Here is a 24032-nt window from a genome sequence, read left to right on the forward strand (position 1 = left end):
GGGTAATCAAGGCAGGAATGCTCAACATTGTGCGGATGATTGAATAGCCCAAGTTAACCGGGCGACCTCTAAGAATGCAGTCAATCATGGTGACATCCATGTGAGAAACCTCATCCAAATGTCCTGATCTAGGAAGTACAATGGACTGGATGATACGAAGCAAAAAAAGAGTTTGAAGACAAAGACACTGAGTACGGAAATGAATGGTACAGTCTTCAACAGAAAGATCACTACGCCAACAAATGTTACAAATGGCATCAACATGAACATAGTCATCAATATCAGAAGGTTTCCTAAGAGAAAAAATGTCCAGGCCATCATCGGAAGATCCTAGGATGGAGTTCAACTCCGAATCATCAAATTCAATCAAAACGCCTCTAACTGTAGTGATTACTCGATTCTCTTTCTCCGCGGAACAATCCATATTCGAGTAAAATACTTTCACCAAGTCGGGATACACATTCTCCTCAATCAACAATGCATCAATCCAACCAACATCTCCCAACAATTGAAATATATTTCTATGGCTAATCTTGAGAGTATGCATAACATCCGTTAAAACAAAGAAAGTGTTGAGTACCTCACGAGTCTGAAAGTTTTGTTGAAACCGTTTGATCAAGTGTTGCTTGTTCTGAAAATGAATGGACTCAAAAGTGGATTGATTTGAGGTGCCCCTTGCTTCCCGTGGGCGCATGGTTGGTTGAACCGATTCTTTGCCTTTTCTTCGAACCGGCCGAGAGCTTGACATTTTGATTTTGATGAATTTGAAGATAAAAACACCAAAGAGAATGAAGATGATGAAGATTGAAAGTGATTTGGAGAAACAAATTGGATCAAAAACAGCTTGAGTGTGAGAAATCTAGAGAGAGAAAAATCGGTCCAAAATCTAGGTTGAAATTGGGATCTAAGGATTCAAATGTTGAAAATGAATTTCAAGGATGATTTTGAGTTCTTAATGAGATGGAGAATGATTTTCTTGATTCAATTTGATGTGAAAAGGATAGAAAATGAAGGATTTTGGAGTGAAAAAGAGAGAGAATGGAAACGGTTTGTAGAGAGAGTGGAAACCGGATTGCCGAAAAGAGAGAGAGGAAGGAGATGAATAGCACAAAACTCACGAATCCGGCTTGCCGGATTTCCTAACCGGCAAGCCAATTAGAGGGCAGAAAGGTGAAAGCCGAAAACGACTTTCCGAATTTGGAATCCGGTAGACCGGATATGGACCCGAGAGCAGCAAGAGGGAATTCGGCTTGCCGGTTTCCTTAACCGGCTGGCCGGTTTCGAGAGCCTCCAAAAATTCAGTTTTTCGGATTGTCTTGAACTGGAAATCTGGTTTTGTTCCTGCTAGTTTCCACGCGAATTCAGTTTTCCGGTTTTGATAACCGGTAGACCGGTTGAGAGGCAGTGAATTCCCTTCCAAATTCGGTTTTCCGGATTTAGGAACCGGTAGACCGGTTATGAGGCAGAGAGGTGCCTTAGCAAATCTGGTTTTCCGGATTGAAAATCCGGTTTTCCGGATTGAAAATCCGGTTATCCGAATGTTGTTCCGAGAGCAACCAAAATTAATCCGGTTTTCCGAATTGAAAATCCGGTTATCCCGAATTTGTTCCGACAGAAATCAATAAGGAAAAATGTTTTTCCGGATGAATGGAAAGGGAATATTTGCTAGCTCTTGTGCTTGTACTACACACACAATTTTATTTCTGGCCTTAAAAATTGATTAAATTTAAATCATTTTGAGATTTAAACTTTTCAATAAGCCATTTAATGCATGAAACACAAAATCATAAAATCATAAATTTACAAGCATATCAAGTTATCTAATTCATGAAGCATAAATCCATGTGATAACAAACATATCAAGCCATGTAGAAAAACATGAATTAAGATTCAACATTCATCATTCCAAGCTCATGTCTTATCTTTATAAAATGCTCTTCGCTAAGAGGTTTTGTAAAGATATCCGCAAGTTGATTTTCAGTGGAAACAAATTTAATTATGACATCTCCTTTTTTAACATGATCTCTAAGGAAATGATGTCTAATTTCTATATGCTTAGTCCTAGAATGTTGAATAGGATTCTTAGAAAGATTTATAGCACTAGTATTGTCACATAAGATAGGAATTTGATCAAGCTTAATACCATAGTCTCTAAGGGTTTGTTTCATCCATAGAATTTGTGCACAACAACCACCTGAGGCAATATATTCTGCCTCGGTGGTTGAAAGCGCAACCGAGTTTTGTTTCTTACTAAACCAAGAGACAAGAGAATAGCCTAGGAAGTGACATGTTCCACTAGTACTCTTTCTATCAACCTTATACCAAGCAAAATCGGCATCCGAATAACAAGTTAAATTAATATGAGTTCCTCTAGGATACCAAAGGCCAAGATTAATAGTGCCAATTAAATATCAAAAAATGTGTTTGACAGCTAGCATGTGAGACTCTTTAGGACAAGATTGAAATCTAGCACACAAGCAAACACTAAACATAATATCAGGCCTACTAGCAGTCAAGTAGAGTAAGGATCCAATCATACCTCGATATGTCTTGATATCAACTTCCTTACCTTTCTCATCTTTGTCCAGCTTGATGGTAGTACTCATAGGAGTGCTTTTTGCCGTTCCATTATCATAGCCAAATCTTTTGAGTAGATCTTTCACGTACTTGGCTTGGTTTATGAAAATTCCTTCCTCGTTTTGTTTAATTTGAAGTCCAAGGAAGTACTTCAACTCTCCCATCGTACTCATCTCAAACTCTTGGCTCATACATGATGAAAAATCTTTACACAACAACTCATTAGTAGAACAAAAAATAATATCATCAACATAAATTTGAACAATAAGTATGTCTTGGTTCTTATGCTTAATAAAAAGAGTTGTGTCCGCTTTTCCCATTGAAAAATCATTATCCAACAAGAAATTTTTAAGCCTATCATACCAAGCTCTAGGTGCTTGTTTTAAACCATACAAAGCCTTGGATAACTTATACACATGATCTGGAAATTTTTCATTTTCAAAACCAGGAGGTTGTTGTTGAGTGTTAGAAAATGCATATTTATAAAGGAGAAAACCGTCATTTTACATTTCAAATCTTACTAACAACCCTTACTTTTATGTATTTAACCTTCTTGTGATTTAATTACATGTGTTTTATTTTAATTAAGTATTTTATGTATTTTAGGGGCATCATAGTCATTTCACAATAAACGAGAAATCAGATGGCAAAACGGACATCACTTTTGAACTCAGGACGGTCGAAAACCTTAGGAGGAGCATAAAAGGAAAAATGGCACTGTTCACATGTACGGTACTATTCACGTGTACGGTACTGTTCACGACACTGTTCACATAGACGGACCGATGACGTGGCATTGACTGATGAGGTGTCACGATCCTGTTGGACTAAAATTCTTATATACTGTTGATGGTGACGTGGCAGCATATCAGTGGACGAAAAATCTCGCATACGGTGCATGCATCACACAGGATTATTTTCAACCAAACCGCATTACTGTTCATCCGGGTCAAACCGCGTTACTGTTCAAAGTCGGGTCAAACCGTGTTACTGTTCATCCGCGTGGTCCAACTGTGGACTGTTGACTGATGACGTGGCGCAATCCTGAACGTCCAAACTGTTTTTAATCCGATGGCCATGATTTACTCCATGTATCTATAAAAAGGGGGCCTCTCCCCCCTAATTTGATATCTCTGAATCCATTTTTGGACTCTGTTTTCTGTAATTCCTTCTCCATCTTGTATTTTCTTTGTATTTTAATAAATTTTCATTTTGCCCCTAGTTCAATTATGAGTGGCTAATTTTCTTTCAAGCTTGGGTTGAAGGTGAAGTCTCAACATGTGTCATGGGCTTAATTTGATAAATTTATTTTCTCTTCCCCTCTAGTTTTTGTGGATGTTTTGACTTCTCGTAGACAAATAATACTAATCTTGTCTAGTACCGCCTTGGTTTCACCGGTCCTCTAGTACAAGGTTATTATTATTTGGCACGATAAGCCCTTAGCACCATATTGATTAGAGTGTGGTTCCTGAGGTGTGGATTCCCCCCTCATGATTTAATTGGCATTAATACGGATTATTTAGCCCATGATGCATGTTGATACGGATCCAGATACCCAAGTACGTCAATTTAATAGATTTTCTCTTCAATTTATTCTCTCAATTGCAATTCCAATTTTAGAATTTATTCTCGCCATTTTAATTTAATTATTAGTATATTCCAAATCATTTCCACCATAAATCCAACTACCCATTTACAAAATTAATTCTATATATAATTAAAATCCACCTCCTCGTGGGATCGACACTCGTCACCATTAGTCTATACTACAACAGATTCGTGCGCTTGCGAGTACATTAAAATTTGCACAACAGTTGTTTCACATAAACTTCCTCCATAATATATCCATTTAAGAAAGCACTCTTGACATTCATTTGATATAAAATAAAATCATTATGACATGCATATGCTAACAACATCCTAATGGATTCTAACCTTGCTACAGGTGCAAAAGTTTCATCAAAATCAATTCCTTCTTCTTGGTTGTAACCTTGAGCCACTAATCTAGCTTTATTTCTTACAACCACACCGGATTCATCCATTTTGTTTCTAAATACCCATTTAGTACCTATAATGGATTGATGTTCCGGATTAGGAACTAACTCCCACACATTGTTTCTTTCAAATTGATTCAACTCCTCTTGCATTGCCATAATCCAAGATTCATCATGTTCCACATCCGCAAAGGATTTTGGTTCAATTTGAGAAATAAATGCAGCATGCTTACATGTGTTCCTAAGAGATGATCTAGTGGTAACACCTCATGAGGGATCTCCTAAAATTACATCCTTAGGGTGAGAGGATACATACTTCCACTCCTTGGGGAGTGTTTTGTTAGCCTAAAGGGCTACACATAATGTAATTTTGATGATAACAAACATGTGTCTTAAGTAAAAATAATAAATATTGTATTTCACATTTACACTAGTTTTTGAAGGATAATATTTATGCTAGTGAATCAAGTGAAATCAAGATTGAAGACACTCAACGGACAACGGCGAAATCAAGAATAAAGCTTAGAGCTCAACGGACGAATTATTGCGACAAATTCTTGTAAAGCCGGTATGATTTAATTGATGCATGATTTAGCATTTGAGAAGCTCAAGAGATTAATTTAATTAAATACTTTTCATAAACTAAAATATTTTATTTTTATAAAGTAAAGTATTTTGTGGATTTGAGTAAATTGGACTTAAATGCTAAGATTTGAAATCTTTGATTTTAATAAGTATCAAATTTCGGAGTTGGATGTTTTTACAAACATTTTAAATATTTTGGGCCATACTATAATTTATGAATATTTTGAACTAAAGTGAAAGATTTTGAGAACTTTGAAAAATATGGGTATTATGTTGAAAAGGACCTTTGTGCGAAACAATAAAATCGTTGGGGCCATATCATAATTTTAAAAAGTTTGGGAAAGACAACTATTTTTGAGAAGTTCTGAAATTGGATCTATTTGCAAAGTTTTCTGACGTTTTGGGCCATAATATAATTATAGAAAGTTTTGGGCCAAAGTGTAATTTCAATGAACAGTGTTACTGTAGCAAATTCAAAAAATAACGGTAATATTACTATTCCTGAGCGGCTAGCCGGATAAATCAAGCGGCTAACCGCTTGAGCGCTGGAATTTGCCTATAACGGCTAGTTTTTGGGCTTCCACTATAAAAACTCAACTCAAACTTCTTTTTAAGAACCAATACAAGCAAATATAAGATCATATAACATATATTGAGCTTCCATTTCGTAAATCATCATTTGTTGAATCATCATTGAGCTATAATTTGTTATTCACTCTTAAAGAGAGTTTTATTGTTGTGAATTTCATTTCTCATCAATTTGTGAGTGTACAAGTGTGGAAAACACTTGGGGTGAAGAGATTGGGGATATAATCTCTTGTTGTAAAGGTTCATTGACACCTTGGAAGTCAATTGTAAACATTTGAAGCCTTGGGAGGCTTGGATAGTGAAATCCTCAAGCCGGGTGAGCTTGGAGGCGTGGACGTAGGCGGGGATAGCCGAACCACGTAAAAATCCTTGTGTTCGTTTTCTCTTCCCTTACTCTTTTAATATTGTACTTGATTGAATTTATTGTTTTTGATTTGATTAAGGCGGTAGATTAAATTGTTGTGCGAATTGTATTGCATAAAATTTAAAATCCCAATTCACCCCCCCTCTTGGGTTGCATAACTTGCATTTCATTTGGTATCAGAGCAAGGTGCTCTTGTGTAGACTTAATCGTCTAGAGTTAAAGATCCATGGCAACCCATAGTGACTCAACCTTTAGGGAAGGACAATCTACAATTAGACCACCGTTCTTTGACGGTAATGACTACCCATATTGGAAAACTAGGATGAGAATTTATTTACAAGCTTTAGATTATGAAATTTGGGAAATTGTTTGTGATGGTCCGTTTATGCCTTTGATTAAAAACGAAGTTGGGGAAGATATTCCAAAACCTTCAAGGGAATGGAATGAATTGGAAAAGAGAAAAGCTTCTCTAAACTCCAAAGCTATGAATGCCTTGTTTTGTGCACTAGATAAGAAAGAGTTTCATAGAGTATCTAGTTGTGAAAGTGCTAATGAAATTTGGCACAAACTTGAAGTTGTTTATGAAGGCACGAATCAAGTGAAAGAGTCTAAAATTAGTAGGTACACTCGACAATATGAATTGTTTCAAATGGAACAAAATGAGAGTGTGTATTCTATGTATACTAGATTTACGGACATAGTGAACACTCTAGGAGCCCTAGGAAAAACATTTTCAAATAGTGAGAAAGTTAAGAAAATCATTAGGTCGTTACCTAAGGAATGGAGATCAAAAAGGACTGCCATTGAGGAAGCCAAAGATTTAAATATTTTATCTATTGACGATTTAATTGGTTCTCTTATTTCTTATGAGGAAGATTTGGCAGCCGAAAGAGGCAATGGGGAGAAGAAGAAAAGCATTGCTCTCAAAGCCATGAAACATGAAAGTGATGAGGAAAGCGAGCTGGATGAGGAGGAGATGGATATGCTGACTAGGAGGCTTAGAAAACTTTTTAAGAAATCCGGTGAGCGAAGAAAATCTAGAGACCTCAAGAACCGAAAGGAGAAGAAGGAAGTAATCAAATGTTATGAGTGCAAGAAGCCCGGTCATATAAGAACGGAATGCCCTCTTCTCAATAAGCTCAAGAAGAGAGCAATGGTAGCCACATGGGATGATAGCGATGAGGAAACAAGTGATGGTGAAGAACATCAAGAAATGACAAATCTAGCTCTCATGGGAATTGGAGATGAATCGGATGATGAACTTGATGAGGTAAATGATCTTTCTACTTATGATGAATTATATGATGCTTTTAAAGAATTGCATGATAATTGGATAAAAATTGGTAGAAAGAATGTATGTCTTAAAAAGAAAATGGTAAAGCTCACAAATGAGAATGAATCTCTAAGTGCAAAGATTACATGCCTAGAATTAGAGAATAAAACATTGTATGATAAAGTTGCATTATCGAATGAGAAACCTAGCACTTCACATGAGCATCTAGAATCATATGTAGATGACTTGAAAAATGAAAATGATGCTTTACAGAAATGCAATGATTCATTAAATGAAAAGATTAAAGGACTAGAGTTGGATAATAAAATGTTGCATGATAGAATTGCATCATTTAAATGCAAGCAAAGTACTTCATATGAGCATGAGAAATCACATGTTGGTGAATTATTGAAAGAAAATGAAGTGCTTAAGAAAAAGAGCAATGAACTAAATCAAATTGTGTTAAAATTCACAAATGGGCAAAAGATGTTGGATAACTTGCTTAATTCACAAAAATGTGTGTTTGATAAAGGAGGTATCGGTTATAAGCCAAATTTGAAACAAAAATATTATAAGAGTTATTTTGTTAAAACTACCTCCATTAATGATCAAATTGTATGTCATTATTGCAATCAAAATGGTCATATGAAGAATAGATGTTCTATTAAAAGAAATGTGTATTATGGAGCAAAATGTATTTGGGTTCCAAAAGGAATCATTGCTAACACTCAAGGACTCAAGAGTATTTGGGTACCAAAATACACAACTTGAACAATTTTTTGTAGGTACCACAATCAAGGAATGGTGGAGAAGTTCCTTGATGAAAGCTTGTGAGGATAATCATTTGAGCATGATTTAGGAGAGAAAGATGAGGCAAGATGATTTAATTGTTTTGGTAATAATTCTTGCCATATTAATTTTGTTGAATGAATTATGATAAATGAATTTGCGAAAATATGCTTGTATGTTTACATGATTGAATTATCATTGTGTTTAACATTGAGTGTTTTATCATGATGCAAGGTTATATATAAATGATGATAGTTTATCAACTTATCATGATGGATTCGTTTGATGTTAATGTTTATGAAGTGTTTAAGCATGATAGTTAAGTGGTCTGTTTGATTTATTAACTTTTGAATGCTTATATGTTTAATTATTGTGAAAATCCTAAGTTTGCACAATCTGTAATGAATTGGTCATAACTCCTTCTAGAAAACTCCAAATCCAGTTCTGTAAAATTTATTGGAAAGCTAACTTAATTATCTTTCCAACGGTATATAGCTTGCATGTTAATTCTGGCTCAATCAATACAGTTTTTATTTCGAAGTTGACCTTTCTGCATTTTCTTAAGTTTTGAATGCTTAGATGCTTCATGATTGTATGCTTGTTGGATGGATTATTTGTTTGAATTAATTATCTTTTGGATGTTTAAAATCATGAATCATGCATTAAATTGGCTCTTGAGATGTTTCGGGATCACAAAATGATCACGGAATTGATTGAAACAAGCCAAAAAGCAAGTAGAGTGCAGGTGGACAGCAACCAGGCGGCTAGCCGCTTGGTCCAAGCGGCTAACCGCTTGGAAATGTCCCCCAACCCGAGAGCAAGCGGCTAGCCGCTTGCCCCCAAGCGGCTAGCCGCTTGGTCACGGGTTTGGATGATTTTGTTTTGCTTCTTCTTCCTCTTTCGTGAGTTTTCTGCACATGCTTTCTCTCTCACTCAAAACCGTGAGCAACCCATCCATTTTCACCTCCATTTTCTTTTTTTTTCATCCATTTTCATGCCCAAATCAACCATTCAAACTAATACCCATGCATTTCATCTTCATTAAACACTTCTCCATCATGATTTCTTCACTTGTTCTTCATCATTCCATCCTCATTCCATTCCCGCATGAATAGTGCTCTCCATTTTCTTTCTCAAATTTCTTCATCTTTCACTCCTTTTCTTGTTAAAATCAATCATCCAACTCATTATTCACCCATTACTCCTTCAATTTTCACTCTCAAAACTTGATTTCATCATCTCTCCACATAAAACCCAAAATCAAAAATTCTCACTCTACCCGTTTCTCTCTCTTCATTTTTCAAGCATCCTTTAGCTCTTTTTTAATCATAAACTAGCTTCATTCATCTCTAGGATTGATTCTCTTGCCTCAAACAAATCCGTTTTACTTAAACTTTGTTAAAACCCGAAATTGCTTTTTTAAGCTCTTTTTTCTTCCAACAATGGCGGGTGGTGACAAATCCAAGGGGAAACACGTGGCCAAGAAGCGTAAGGATGATCATGGAGATTATTCGGACTTTATGTTGATTCATTTTCCTCGACTCCAACTTCGGAAAATTTTTCTCGACCATTTCAAACCAAGGACGGTAATTACTCCTCATTTTGTCAATCTCAATAATATGAAGAATTTAGAAATTTGTGATAATTCTCTTAAAGATTTACTTATTGCTATGGGATGGAAGAATGTGTTGGTCGTTAATGATCCTTACTATGAAAATTTAGTCAAGGTTTTCTATTCGAATATGGATACGGATGTGTCAAATAGAATTGTTACTAATGTTGGGAGAATTCACATTGAATTTGATGTTGCTTTGCTAAATTCTATCCTTGGCACTCCAAATGAGGGATTGGAAATATATAGTGCTAGAGCCAAAATCAAACAACCTTGGTTTTTTTCTTGAACATGCCGTTCGAAAAATTTGTCGACGGCGTGATTTGTCCACTGCATTTTGTAACTCACCTTTGAAATCTCAAGCCTTACCTCTTCAAACTCGAATCCTTCATTATGTTCTCCATCATGTGATTACTCCTAGGGGGGGTCATGCGGATGAAGTTAGTCGTTTAGATGTAGCCATTTTGGACTGCATTCTAGAGGAGAGGGTGCTCAATATTGGGTATATTATTCTTAATCATATGCTTAGTACTCCCAATTTAGCCAAAAGATCCCTTCCATATGCTAGTATTATTACTCGAATTCTAGAGTATTTCCATGTCCCTATAACCGAGTCAATCTCCTTGAATTCGAGGGAATTAGGCGATGAGTCAATCGCTAATCTGGGTTTTTATTGGAGGGATGATAGCTGGCATAAAGATCAAAGAACCAAAAAGGTTACGGAACTTGCTCCTTCAGATCATCGTTTCTTTAACGATGTCCGTCCCCCACACTTGCTTCGTGATCTTAGTGCTCCATATCTCTCACATCCTCCACCTTCCGAGGGTCCTTCTCACTCTACTTCTGACTCTGAGGATCCGTTGCAGCAGCTGTTAACTAAAGTGGATTCACTTTCTGAGAGGCAAGACCAACTCCAGTCTATGCTTGAAGCTTTTCAACTTCAGTCCATTTCCGAGCGAGAGAGTCTCTTTGCTCAACAGCAGCAGCTTCTTGATGGCCAGCAGCAACTTTTTGTAGCCCTTGGATTTCCACCCCCATCCTCTTCCTCACATCCACCATCTCCTTAGTACTTTATTTTATTTTGTTATTTGTCACTCTGCACTACATTTATTCATGCATTGTTGTTTTTTCATTTGCGGATGATATCTTGTTATTTGATCTTCGGAAATGCTATATTTGGATGATGTTTTATGCTTAATTCTTATGTGTTGCTTGATGACTTGGTGGAGTTGTTGGTTTGTTAGACTTAAGCTTATATGGAAGTGTTTTTAATTACATTGTGTATTTTGAAGATTTGTTCATTTTTAAGGGGAGACTCTGCCGAAATTTTTGCTCGCACACAATTGGTAATATCTTTCTTGAATCATTTTTGATGATCTTGTTTTCAATTGCATGTTTCTATTTTTTTTAAGAGGGTAATAAACTTGATGAGTTTTTTTTTTTATAATGATATTTTGGTTAAATATTTTCGGTCTTAGCATGAATTACTAGTAATTTTGATGATGAAGGGGGAGAAGTCATGTATTTTGAATATGAAGACATGTAATACATATTTTTTTTGTATTTCAAGCATTTATGCATGTTTTTGAAATATTAAGGGGGAGCTTTCAAATTATCATAAATCAAATATTCAGGGGGAGTTTTTTGATTTATGTGTTTAATCATGTATGCCATGTATTAAGGGGGAGTTTAATATCAAAATACATGAGATGTTTGTCATCATCAAAAAGGGGGAGATTGTTAGCCTAAAGGGCTACACATAATGTAATTTTGATGATAACAAACATGTGTCTTAAGTAAAAATAATAAATATTGTATTTCACATTTACACTAGTTTTTGAAGGATAATATTTATGCTAGTGAATCAAGTGAAATCAAGATTGAAGACACTCAACGGACAACGGCGAAATCAAGAATAAAGCTTAGAGCTCAACGGACGAATTATTGCGACAAATTCTTGTAAAGCCGGTATGATTTAATTGATGCATGATTTAGCATTTGAGAAGCTCAAGAGATTAATTTAATTAAATACTTTTCATAAACTAAAATATTTTATTTTTATAAAGTAAAGTATTTTGTGGATTTGAGTAAATTGGACTTAAATGCTAAGATTTGAAATCTTTGATTTTAGTAAGTATCAAATTTCGGAGTTGGATGTTTTTACAAACATTTTAAATATTTTGGGCCATACTATAATTTATGAATATTTTGAACTAAAGTGAAAGATTTTGAGAACTTTGAAAAATATGGGTATTATGTTGAAAAGGACCTTTGTGCGAAACAATAAAATCGTTGGGGCCATATCATAATTTTAAAAAGTTTGGGAAAGACAACTATTTTTGAGAAGTTCTGAAATTGGATCTATTTGCAAAGTTTTCTGACGTTTTGGGCCATAATATAATTATAGAAAGTTTTGGGCCAAAGTGTAATTTCAATGAACAGTGTTACTGTAGCAAATTCAAAAAATAACGGTAATATTACTATTCCTGAGCGGCTAGCCGGATAAATCAAGCGGCTAACCGCTTGAGCGCTGGAATTTGCCTATAACGGCTAGTTTTTGGGCTTCCACTATAAAAACTCAACTCAAACTTCTTTTTAAGAACCAATACAAGCAAATATAAGATCATATAACATATATTGAGCTTCCATTTCGTAAATCATCATTTGTTGAATCATCATTGAGCTATAATTTGTTATTCACTCTTAAAGAGAGTTTTATTGTTGTGAATTTCATTTCTCATCAATTTGTGAGTGTACAAGTGTGGAAAACACTTGGGGTGAAGAGATTGGGGATATAATCTCTTGTTGTAAAGGTTCATTGACACCTTGGAAGTCAATTGTAAACATTTGAAGCCTTGGGAGGCTTGGATAGTGAAATCCTCAAGCCGGGTGAGCTTAGAGGCGTGGACGTAGGCGGGGATAGCCGAACCACGTAAAAATCCTTGTGTTCGTTTTCTCTTCCCTTACTCTTTTAATATTGTACTTGATTGAATTTATTGTTTTTGATTTGATTAAGGCGGTAGATTAAATTGTTGTGCGAATTGTATTGCATAAAATTTAAAATCCCAATTCACCCCCCCTCTTGGGTTGCATAACTTGCATTTCATGTTTGTGAAGTACCTTCATTTTGCTCTGCATTTGTTTCTTCATGATGTTCTTCTTGAATTCCATGTGGCGCGTCTTCTTGGTTGTCATTCGATGCTTCTTCTTGTTGTTCTTCTTCTACATTATCATCAACAACAACTTTCTCCGTAGAGGAGGGGTTAGACTCATCAAATGTAACATGCATAGATTCTTCCACAACTAAAGTTCTTTTATTATAAACTCTATAAGCTTTGCTTGAATTTGAATAACCAAGAAAAATGCCAACATCAGATTTTAGATCAAATTTACCAAGATTATCTTTTGTGTTCAAAACAAAATATTTGCATCCAAAAACTTTAAAATAGCCAATGTTGGGTTTTCTATATTTCCAAAGCTCATATGGAGTTTTATTAAGATTAGGTCTAATCAACACCCGATTTAAAACATAACAAGCGGTGTTGACGGCTTCGGCCCAAAAATACTTAGGCAAAGAGTTTTCATTCAACATGGTTGTAGCCATTTCTTGAATAGACATATTCTTTCTTTCTACTACTCCATTTTGTTGTGGAGTCCTAGGTGATGAAAATTGATGTTCAATGCCAAAGTCATTACAAAAGTTCTCAAATGCATTACTCCATTTTGTTGTGGAGTCCTAGGTGATAAAAATTGATGTTCAATGCCAAAGTCACTACAAAAGTTCTCAAATGCATGATTTTCAAATTCTCCACCATGATCACTTCTAATACAAGTAATAGAATAACCTTTTTCATTTTGAACCTTTTTATAGAAAATTTGAAATGCATCAATGGCATCATCCTTATTAGCTAAGAACAATACCCATGTGTATCTAAAATAATCATCCACAACTACAAATGCATAAAATTTACCACTTAAACTAGCATATCTAGAAGGTCTAAATAAATCTATATGAAGCAATTGAAGTGGTTTTGAAGTGGAGACATGATTCTTGCTTTTGAATGAAGTTTTGATTTGTTTTCCAAATTGGCATGCTTCACAAGTTCTATCTTTTTGAAAATTGATTTTTGGAAGACCTTTTACTAAATCATTTTTCACAATTTTTGAAATCAAATCCATGCTTGCATGACCTAATCTTCTATGCCACAACCAACCATCATCATGTAATGCGGAGAGGCATTTCTCATTTGTTGATGCACAATCTATATTAATGGTATAGACATTAACATATCTATTTCGTACAAACAAGACTTTCCCATCACATGCATTCTCAATAACACATTTTGATTCATCAAAGATAACTCTATATCCTTTATCACATAATTGACTAATACTAAGTAAATTGTGTTTCAAGTTTTCAACCAAGCACACATTTTCAATGAGAGTAGAGGATACATTACCGACATTTCCAATTCCAATGATTTTTCCTTTTGAATTATCCCCAAACAATACATCTCCACCATTTTCGATCTTGGTAAAGCTTGAAAACCAAGAATAATTCCATGTCATGTGTCTTAAACAACCGCTGTCCAAGTACCATTTATTCTTCTTCTTCTTTGAGCCATGTAGAAAAAATCTCAAGTTTTAGGTACCCAAACCTTTTTAGGTCCTTGAGAGTTAGCAATGGTTCCTTTCGGAACCCAAACACATTTCACACCATAATATGCATTTCTCTTCACTGCACATCTATTTTTCATATGACCATCTTGATTGCAATAATGACATACAATTTTATTGTTAATAGATGTATTCTTAAAAAATAACTCTTGTAAAATTTTTGTTTCAAATTCGGTTTATAACCTATGCCACTTTTGTCAAATACACATTTTTGTGAGTTTAGCAAATTGTCCAACATATTTTGCCCATTTGTGAATTTTAGCACAATTTCATTTAGTTCATTGTTCTTTTTAAGCATTTCATTCTCATTTTTCAAGTCATTCATTTGTGACTCTAAGTGCTCATGTGAAGTGCTAGAATTCTCAAATGATGCAATACTCTCATGCAATGTTTTATTTTCTAATTCTAGGCATGTAATCTTTACACTAAATGAATCATTTTCATTCTTAAGCTCTATCATCTTCTTTTTAAGACATATATTCTTTTTACCAATCTTCATTAGCTCATCATGCAAATCGTTAAAAGCATCTTGCAATTCATCATATGTAGGAAGAACACTTACCTCATCAAGTTCATCACATGATTCTTCCCCAACGGCCATGAGAGCTAAGTTTGTCATTTCTTGTTGGTCATCCTCATCACTTGTTTCCTCATCGCTATCATCCCATGTGGCCACCATAGCTTTCTTCTTGAGTTTGTTGAGAAGAGCACATTCCGGTCGTATGTGTCTGGGCTTCTTGCATTCATAGCAAGTGATTGGCTCATTCTTCTCCTTCTTATTGTTGTAGCCTCTGAACTTTCTCTGCTCATTATTCTTCTTGTAAAATTTTCTGAATCTTCTAGCCAACATAGCCAACTCCTCATCATCCATTTCGCTTTCCTCATCACTCTCATGTTTTGAAGCCTTGAGAGCAATGTTTTTCTTCTTTTCCTCATGCCCTTTTTCAGCTGCTAAATCTTCTTCATATGAAATGAGAGAACCAATTAAATCATCAATAGGTAAAACATTTAAATCTTTGGCTTCCTCAATGGCAGTCCTTTTTGGTCTTCATTCCTTAGGTAATGACCTAATGATTTTCTTGACTTTCTCGCTATTTGAAAAAGTTTTCCCCAGGGCTCCTAGAGTGTTCACTATGTCTGTAAATCTAGTATACATAGAGTACACATTTTCATTTTGTTCCATTTGGAACAATTCATATTGTCGAGTGTACCTACTTATTTTAGATTCTTTCACTTGGTTCGTGCCTTCATAGACAACTTCAAGTTTGTGCTAAATCTCATTAGCACTTTCGCAACTAGACACTCTATGAAACTCTTTCTTATCTAAAGCACAAAACAAGGCATTCATGGCCTTGGAATTTAGAGAAGCTTTTCTCTTTTCGAATTCATTCCAATCCCGTGAAGGTTTTGGAATATCTTCTCCGACTTCATTTTTAGTCAAAGCCATGAAAGGACCATCATTAACGATTTCCCAAATTTCATAATCCAAGGCTTGCAAGTAAATTCTCATCCTAGTTTTCCAATATAGGTAATCGTTTCCATCAAAGTAAGGTGGTCTAGTGGTGGACTGTCCTTCCCTAAATGTGGAATCATTTTGAGTTGCCATTGATCTTTAGCTCTAGACAGTTAAGTCTAAATAAGAGCACCTAGCTCTGATACCAAATGAAATATGAGTGTGCAACCCAAGAGGGGGGTGAATTGGAATTTTAAAATTTATCCTAGCAAATCCACACAACAAGCAATCTAATGTCTTAATAAAAATTGAAAGCAATAAGTTCAATAAAAGCACAATAATTAAAGAGTAAGAGAGAAGAGAAATAAACACACGAATTTTTACGTGGTTCGGCAATCCCCGCCCACGTCCACGCCTCCAAGCGATCCAAGCTTAAGGATTTCACTATCCAAGCCTTTCCAAGGCTTCAACGATTACAATTGACTTCGAGGTGTCAATAAACCTTTACAATAAAGAGATTATCTCCCAATCTCTTCACTCAAGTGTCTCACACACTCAAACTCTTACAATTGAGATGAATAAATGAAGGTTACAATGAAACTCACTCAATGAGTAGATATTCAAAAATGAAGAACAAGAAAAGATTCAATGTTTGTATTTCGCAAGTTTAAATGCTCAAGATATCACGTGTACTTTTTATTTTTGCTTGTTGGAGAACTTCAAAATGAGTTGGATTTGAGTTCTTATAGTTTGAGCTCATAAACTAGCCGTTACTCACATTCTAGGCGTATCCAGTTTGCCATTTATGGAATTCGGTAAGCCGGATTTATGTTACCGTTTAGGCAAAAATTTGAATTTTGCCTATCCGGCTTGCCGGTTTCGAAATCCGGTAAGCCGTTTGCGTTCTGGATGCATTCTGCCCCGTATCCAGTTTTCTGGATTTTATATCCGGTAAGCCGGATGCTACAGTAACCTGCTACAGTGAAATTTTTCCTAAATTTTTAGTTTGACCTCAAAACTTTATAAAATTATAGTATGACCCAAAACGTTATGAAACTTTGCAAATAGGTCCAATTTCAAAATTTCTAAGTAATGCTTCGTTAATCCCAAAACTTTTTGAAATTATGATTTCACCCAAACTTTGTGAAATTATAGAATGACCCAAAAACATTTAACTAGTTTCAAATAGGTCTAAATCTGAAATTTAAAATACTATCAAGGATTTTAAAAATACTTTCATTTTAGTCCAAAATGTTTTAATTCCATAACATCATTTTCTTATTATAAAAGCACAATTCATAAATCTTTGCTTAATAAATACATGTGGTTTGTTATCTTCAAAATCAATATTTATAGCCATATAGGCTAACAGTGAGGGCTTCTAGAATTCATGGTACTATAGTAATCCTTGAATATTTTTGCATTCTAGACTTAATTAGCTTTCATTTAAAAGTAGTTTCATCTCAATATCATTTTTGTAGAATTTGATGTATTTTTTTGAATTTGACCCTATATTTTAAAAACACTGACAAAGAACTTACTGACAGACCTGGAAACAATGAATAAATTGTATTGATCGGTTATATTTTAGAGTGATTCTTGAATATTTTTGCATTATAGACTTAATTAGCTTTCATTTAAAGGTGTTTTCATGTCAATATCATTTTTGTAGAATTTGTTGTGAGTTTTTTAATTTGACCTTGTATTTTAAGAACACTGACAAAGAACTTATTGACAGACCTGGAAACAATGAATAAACTGTATTGATCAGTTAAATTCTAGAGTGATTCTTGAATATTTTTACATTCTAGACTTAAGTAACTTTCATTTAAAAGTAGTTTCATGTCAATATCTGTTTTGTAGAATTATTTATGATTTTTTAAAATTGACCCTGTATTTCAAGAACATTGGGGAATTACCATGTGTGCCCCAGAGGTAAATACTTAATTTTGTTTTTGTGAGAATTATGATCAACCAGACCTAATTCTTTCCCCAAGAAAAATCTCCACACACTGATCTTATTGAAACAAGAACGAATTCCCAAGATAACAATCAGAAATAAAGCAAGAGTGTTTAAACAGAAAACCAAGAATAAGAGAATGAAAAGAATTGACACAGAGAGTTACGGAGGTTCGGCTGAGTAGCCTACATCCTCTTGAGAAATAGAAGCGATAGCTTTTCTTTGATACTCAATAGTTTACAAGTGTCAGAGAAGTTGTTACAAAGGACGTTATTCTCTAAGTTTGGCTCTAAAGGCCTTATATACAATTCTGAAAGGATCCAGATAAAAATGCTTCACGCCAGCTCTCATTTCTGGGTTTGTTTCAACAAACCCAGAAAAGTTCTCGCCAATACTAACTGTTGTTAACAACCCTTTAGCTTGAAATGGCACTAGCAGCAGTCGTTTAACTAAAGATTGAATCTATTGATGCTCGTACAAGTCACGTGCATTACTTAAGTTCTTTGTATGACAAAGCATTGTTGTCGTATGAGTAGCATCATCTGTCTGATTGCTTTGTCGTTTCATATTCAATTCCTGAAATGACAAAGTCATCTTCTCCAGAATTCTTAATTCAGGTTCACAACTAACAATTTCCACCTTGAACCTAAATCATAGCATTCCTATAGCTTCTTCTTCTCAGGTATCTGTATCTTCAGTTTCTACAGATACCAGCTAAGTTTAAGCAATGCTCAAACTTAGCCATGGGAACTGGTTTTGTTAACATATCAGCAACATTATCACTGGTATGAATCTTCACAAGCTTCATAGTGCCTTTTGAGACTTCCAACCTAATGAAATGGAGCTTAATGTCAATGTGCTTGGTCTTTTCATGGTAGACTTGGTTTTTGCTCAGATTGATAGCACTTTGACTGTCACATAGAACTGTTATGGCTGATTGCTCATACCCCAGTTCATTTATCATGCCCTTTAACCATATTGCTTCTTTGAAGGCCTCTGCAGCAGCTGTATACTTTGCCTCTATTGTAGATAAAGCCACTACACTTTTGAGTGAGGCTTTCCAACTGATTGTGCAGCTATTAAGAGTGAATAAAAAACCATTAAGTGATCTTCTATTATCCAGGTCTTCTGCATAGTTAGAGTCAACATATCCTTCAACTAGGTTGTAGCTAGCTCTCTCCCCTTCATACAATAGGCCATAGCTTGTAGTTCCCCTTAGATACCTAAGTATCCATTTCACAGCCCTCCAATGCTCCTTCCTTGGGTTAGACATAAACCTGCCGACCAGGCTTACTGCATATGACAGATCAGGTCTTGTTAAGACCATGGCATACATTAGGTAACCCACTGAGTTGGCATATGGTGTTTTCAACATTTCAGTTTGTTCTTATTCAGTGCTTGGACATTGCTGGCTTGATAACCTGAAATGAGCTGCCATTGGTGTAGACACTGGTTTGCAGTTCAACATTCCAAACTTCTCCAAGACTTTTTTGACATATTTTTCTTGAGACATAAACAAGGTCCTGGTTGTTCTGTTCTTTACCATTTCAACTCCCAAAATCCTTTTAGTTGGGCCAAAATCTTTCATATCAAACTTGTCCCTAAGTTGTTGCTTCAGCAGATCAATTAGCTTCATGTTTTTACAGGCCAGTAGCATGTCATCAACATATAAGACCAGATAGATCACCTCCTCCCCATGAGTTTTTCTGAAATAAACACAGCAATCATAACTTGATTTTTGGAATTTCAGCTCCTGCATGTAGCTGTCAAATTTCAGATACCACTACCTTAGGGACTGCTTCAACCCATAAAGAGTTTTCTCAGCAAGCAAACCCAATCAGGGTGTTTAGAGTCCACAAAACCCTCAGGCTGTGACATTACAATCTCCTCTTGTAGATCACCATGAAGGAAGACTGTTTTAACATCTAATTGTTTAAGACGCATATCATAAACAGCCACCAGTGACAAGATGATCCTTATTGATGTGTGTCTGACTACTGGTGAGAAGACTTTAGTGTAATCAATCCCCTCACTTTGGGTGAAGCCCTTTGCTATCAGTCTTGCTTTGAATCTCTTGGGTTCAACATCATGGATCCCATCTTTTATCTTGTAGATCCATTTACAGCCCACAACGTTTCTTCCCTCTGGTTTCTAAATTAATTTCCAGGTGCCATTCTTGTTTAAAGAGTCCATCTCATCTTCCATGGCCTTGATCCATTTTTCTGACTCTTTACGTGCAATAGCTTCTTCATAAGTTTTTTGCTCCTCTTGGTCAACTTCTTGTGCTGCTGATAAGGCATATGCTATTAAGTCAGCATATTCTAATCTCTCTGGTGCCCTTACTTGTCTCTTCTATCTATCCTTTGTAAGTTGATAATCTTGTAATGAAGTGTGCTCTGGTAATTGAGCATTGATCCCATATGACCCTTGATTTTCTCCAGTGTGACTTGTGTTCTAGACATCCTCAGTCTTTGATAGCTCCACCTCAAAGTGAGGTGTCTCTGCCCCTGGGATTTTCTGAATTGTGCATTGTGCAGCAGTCTGACTTTTCAGCATCTCAGACTCATTGAAAATTACATCCCTGCTTATTATGCACTTAGGAGGCTTAAAATCTACACACCATAGCTTGTAACCCTTAGTCCCACTAGGATATCCTAAGAAGGCACATTTTCAATGCCCTTGGTTCAAGCTTGCTCTGCTTGATATGAGCATAAACAGTGCAGCAAAAAATTCTTAACTTGGTGTAGTCAGCTAACTTCCCTGACCAAATTTCATAGGGTGTTTTAAATTCAATTACAGTTGAGGGGCATCTATTTATCAGGTAACAAGTTGTACTCAAGGCTTCAACCCACAATGTTTTTGGCAACTTTGAATGAAACAACATGCATCTAACTCTCTCCATTAGTATTCTGTTCATTCTCTCTGCCAAACCATTTTGTTGTGGTGTGTACCTTATAGTTTTATGCCTTTGGATCACATTCTTTTCATACAAATCATCAAACTGTTTATTACAAAACTCAAGACCATTATCAGTTCTAATTCTTCTCACTTTCCTATTGGTTTGAGTTTCAATCAAATTTTTCTAGGCCTTGAATCTATCAACAACCTGATCTTTACTCCTTAATGGATACACCCATACCATCCTAGAAAAGTCATCTATCATAGACAAAAAATAACAACCTCCACCTAGAGATTCAATCTGTGATAGCCCCCACATATCCAAGTGAATATAATCCAAAGTACTCTTAGTATTGTGCATTGCAGTTTTGAACCTGGTTCTTGAGGATTTTCCTAGGACACACTCCTCACAGAACCCAACAACATTTATCTTATTACTCCCTATAGCTCCTTGTTTTTCAAGTTCTTTCAGCCCCTTTTCACTCACATGGCCCAACCTAAAATGCCACAATAAGGTCTTATCTTGTTCCTGGTTTTCCACTACACCAGCATCCCCAGATATAGCTATACCTTGCAGTATGTATAAACCATTCTGCATCTCACCCTTCATTAATATGAAAGAACCTTTAATGACTTTTAAGGAGCTTAATTCAAGTTTAATGCTACACCCTGCCTTGTCTAACATGCTAAGAGAAATTAGATTCCTCTTAAGCTCTGGAATATGTCTTACATTATCCAGCTCTCTAATAATACCATCTGACATTTTCAACCTTACAGAGCCAATACCAGTAACCTTACATAAAGCATTATTTCCCATCAAGACTTTACCACCATCAAAGCGTTGATAGCTACTGAATAAGTGTTTATGAGGACACATGTGATACGTGTAGCCAGAATCAAGAACCCATTTACCTTCATTTTGCATGTTTAAAGCTACTAGAACTCCAGCAGAGTCATATTCCTTATCTGATTCTTTAGAAGCTACAACAGCATTTCCATTCCTGTTGTTGTTTTCCTTAGGCTTATTTTTTCTCTCAGGGCAGTCCCTCTTGAAGTGGCCCTCCTTGTGGCAATGAAAGCACTTCAAGGTCTTGTTCTTTTTCCCTTTACAACCCTCTCTTTTCTCTGATCTTCCCCTTACTGTCAACCCCTCACCATCTTTAATTTATGATCTCATGGTGCTCTCTTTGGAACTCAACGAAATGTTCATAGGAAGGTGGTAATGAAGATAACAGAATAATTGCTTTATCCTCATCTTCAATCTTCACATTAATGTCTTCAAGATCCAAAATGATCCTATTGAAGGAATCAATGTGAGTAGTCAAAGAGCTGTCTTCTTCCATTTGGAGTGTGTAGAGCATTTTCTTTGTACTCAATCTTTTTGTCAAAGATTTCTTAATGTACAAATCCTCCAGCTTCTTCCAAAGGCCTGCAGTTGTTGTTTCATCTCCCACTTCTCTCAGTACTTCATCCCCCAGACTTAGGATTATAGTGCTATGAGCCTTGTCCATGGTGTCTTGCATGTCTTCATCTTTGACTTTGCTGATCTTTTTCGAAGTTCTTAGATCCTCCAACACTTCTTCGATTCCTTGATAGACCAGCAATGCTCTCATCTTCAGCCTCCAAAGATAGAAGTCATTTTCCCCGTGAACTTCTCCACATCAAGCTTATGTGTTGCCATTCTTGCTCACAAGATTAAGAGATGTGAGCTCTGACACCAATTTGTGAGAATTATGATCAACCAGACCTAATTCTTTCCCCAAGAAAAATCTCCACACACTGATCTTATTGAAACAAGAACGAATTCCCAAGATAACAATCAGAAATAAAGCAAGAGTGTTTAAACAGAAAACCAAGAATAAGATAATGAAAAGAATTGACACAGAGAGTTATAGAGGTTCGGCTGAGTAGCCTACATCCTCTTGAGAAATAGAAGACATAGCTTTTCTTTGATACTCAACAGTTTACAAGTTTCAGATAAGTTGTTACAAGGAACATTATTCTCTAAGTTTGGTTCTAAAGGCCTTATATACAATTCTGAAAGGATCCAGATAAAGATGCTTCACGCCAGCTCTCATTTCTGGGTTTGTTACAACAAACCCAGAAAAGTTCCCGCCAATACTAACAGTCGTTAACAACCCTTTAGCTTGAAACAACACTAGCAGCTGTCGTTTAACTAAAGATTGAATCTGTTGATGCTCGTGCAAGTCACGTGCATTACTTAAGTTCTTTGTATGACAGAGCATTGTTGTCGTATGAGCAGCATCATCTGTCTGATTGCTTTGTTGTTTCATATTCAATTCCTAAAACGACAAAGTCATCTTCTCCAGAATTCTTAATTCAGGTTCACAGCTAACAGTTTTGAAGATTACCATATTTATATATGGTTAATAGAGTTCTCGACAAGCTTCCAAAAGAAAAAGGAAGGAAAGTTTATCAAGTAGGTTTGAGTATAGAAATGCACCTATTACCGAGCACACTTAACTAATGAAGATCTCAATGATGTCACATCTAAAAATCTGTATCAATCTTGTAATGAAGAGAATTTGACAAAGAAGAAACGTGGCCCTACTGTATGTCATGATGTGGCAAATGAAGATGGGAAGAAGATAGTCTTAGAATTGAATAATTTGGGGCAACCTATTGGAAAATCTTATGTACTATATTCATCGTTTTATGGTAGTTTGTTAAAGAAGGTTGTGTCTATAAACTATGATGATTGGAGATATGTTCCAAAACAACAGAAAGCTTTATTGTTGAGAGCACTCGAGGTAAACATGTGTACACATATTTTTTTAGAGTGTAGTTCAAATTATAACATGACACTAACATTAGTTAATTTTTTATTTGCTTGAAACATTCAGCATAAGTTTGTTTTGGAAGGAGATGCAATCAAAAAGTATACGCTACAGATGATGGAAAAGTCTGGCGAGCACATAAATCAAGATTGACAAAAAAAGTTGGATGCTCGACCTAGTCTTGTCAAACCTGACGAGTGGGAGACTTTTATTAAAAAAAAAGACCTCAAAAGCCTCATGGTATGTATGCTTATAGTCCTAGTTGAAACATTCATTCATGTATATATTATTTTATTTAGAATGATGTAATTAATGTATATTAAAATAGGATAAAAACAATGTTTTTAAGGAAATGAGGGCGAAACAAGATATTCCATATACCGGAAGTCGAATGGGATATGCTCGTATGCAAGATAAGATGGTAAATCTTTAATTATATTCAAACAATATAGTAGTTATCTAGC

At 35.5% G+C, this 24032-nt stretch overlaps 1 protein-coding gene across 1 annotated transcript; it reads left to right on the forward strand.

The window, feature by feature from the left end:
* The first annotated feature begins 9065 nt into the window (after positions 1 to 9065).
* On the forward strand, positions 9066 to 10922 carry LOC127901724 (uncharacterized). Its single transcript, XM_052439108.1, has 2 exons — positions 9066 to 9756; positions 10652 to 10922. Exons 1-2 carry the CDS (start codon positions 9613 to 9615, stop codon positions 10847 to 10849), a joined length of 342 nt encoding a protein of 113 aa, XP_052295068.1. The 5' UTR covers positions 9066 to 9612; the 3' UTR covers positions 10850 to 10922.
* Positions 10923 to 24032: the final 13110 nt, after the last annotated feature.

This window comes from Citrus sinensis, chromosome 4, assembly GCF_022201045.2.
Source record: "Citrus sinensis cultivar Valencia sweet orange chromosome 4, DVS_A1.0, whole genome shotgun sequence".
Classification (NCBI taxonomy): Eukaryota; Viridiplantae; Streptophyta; class Magnoliopsida; order Sapindales; family Rutaceae; genus Citrus; species Citrus sinensis.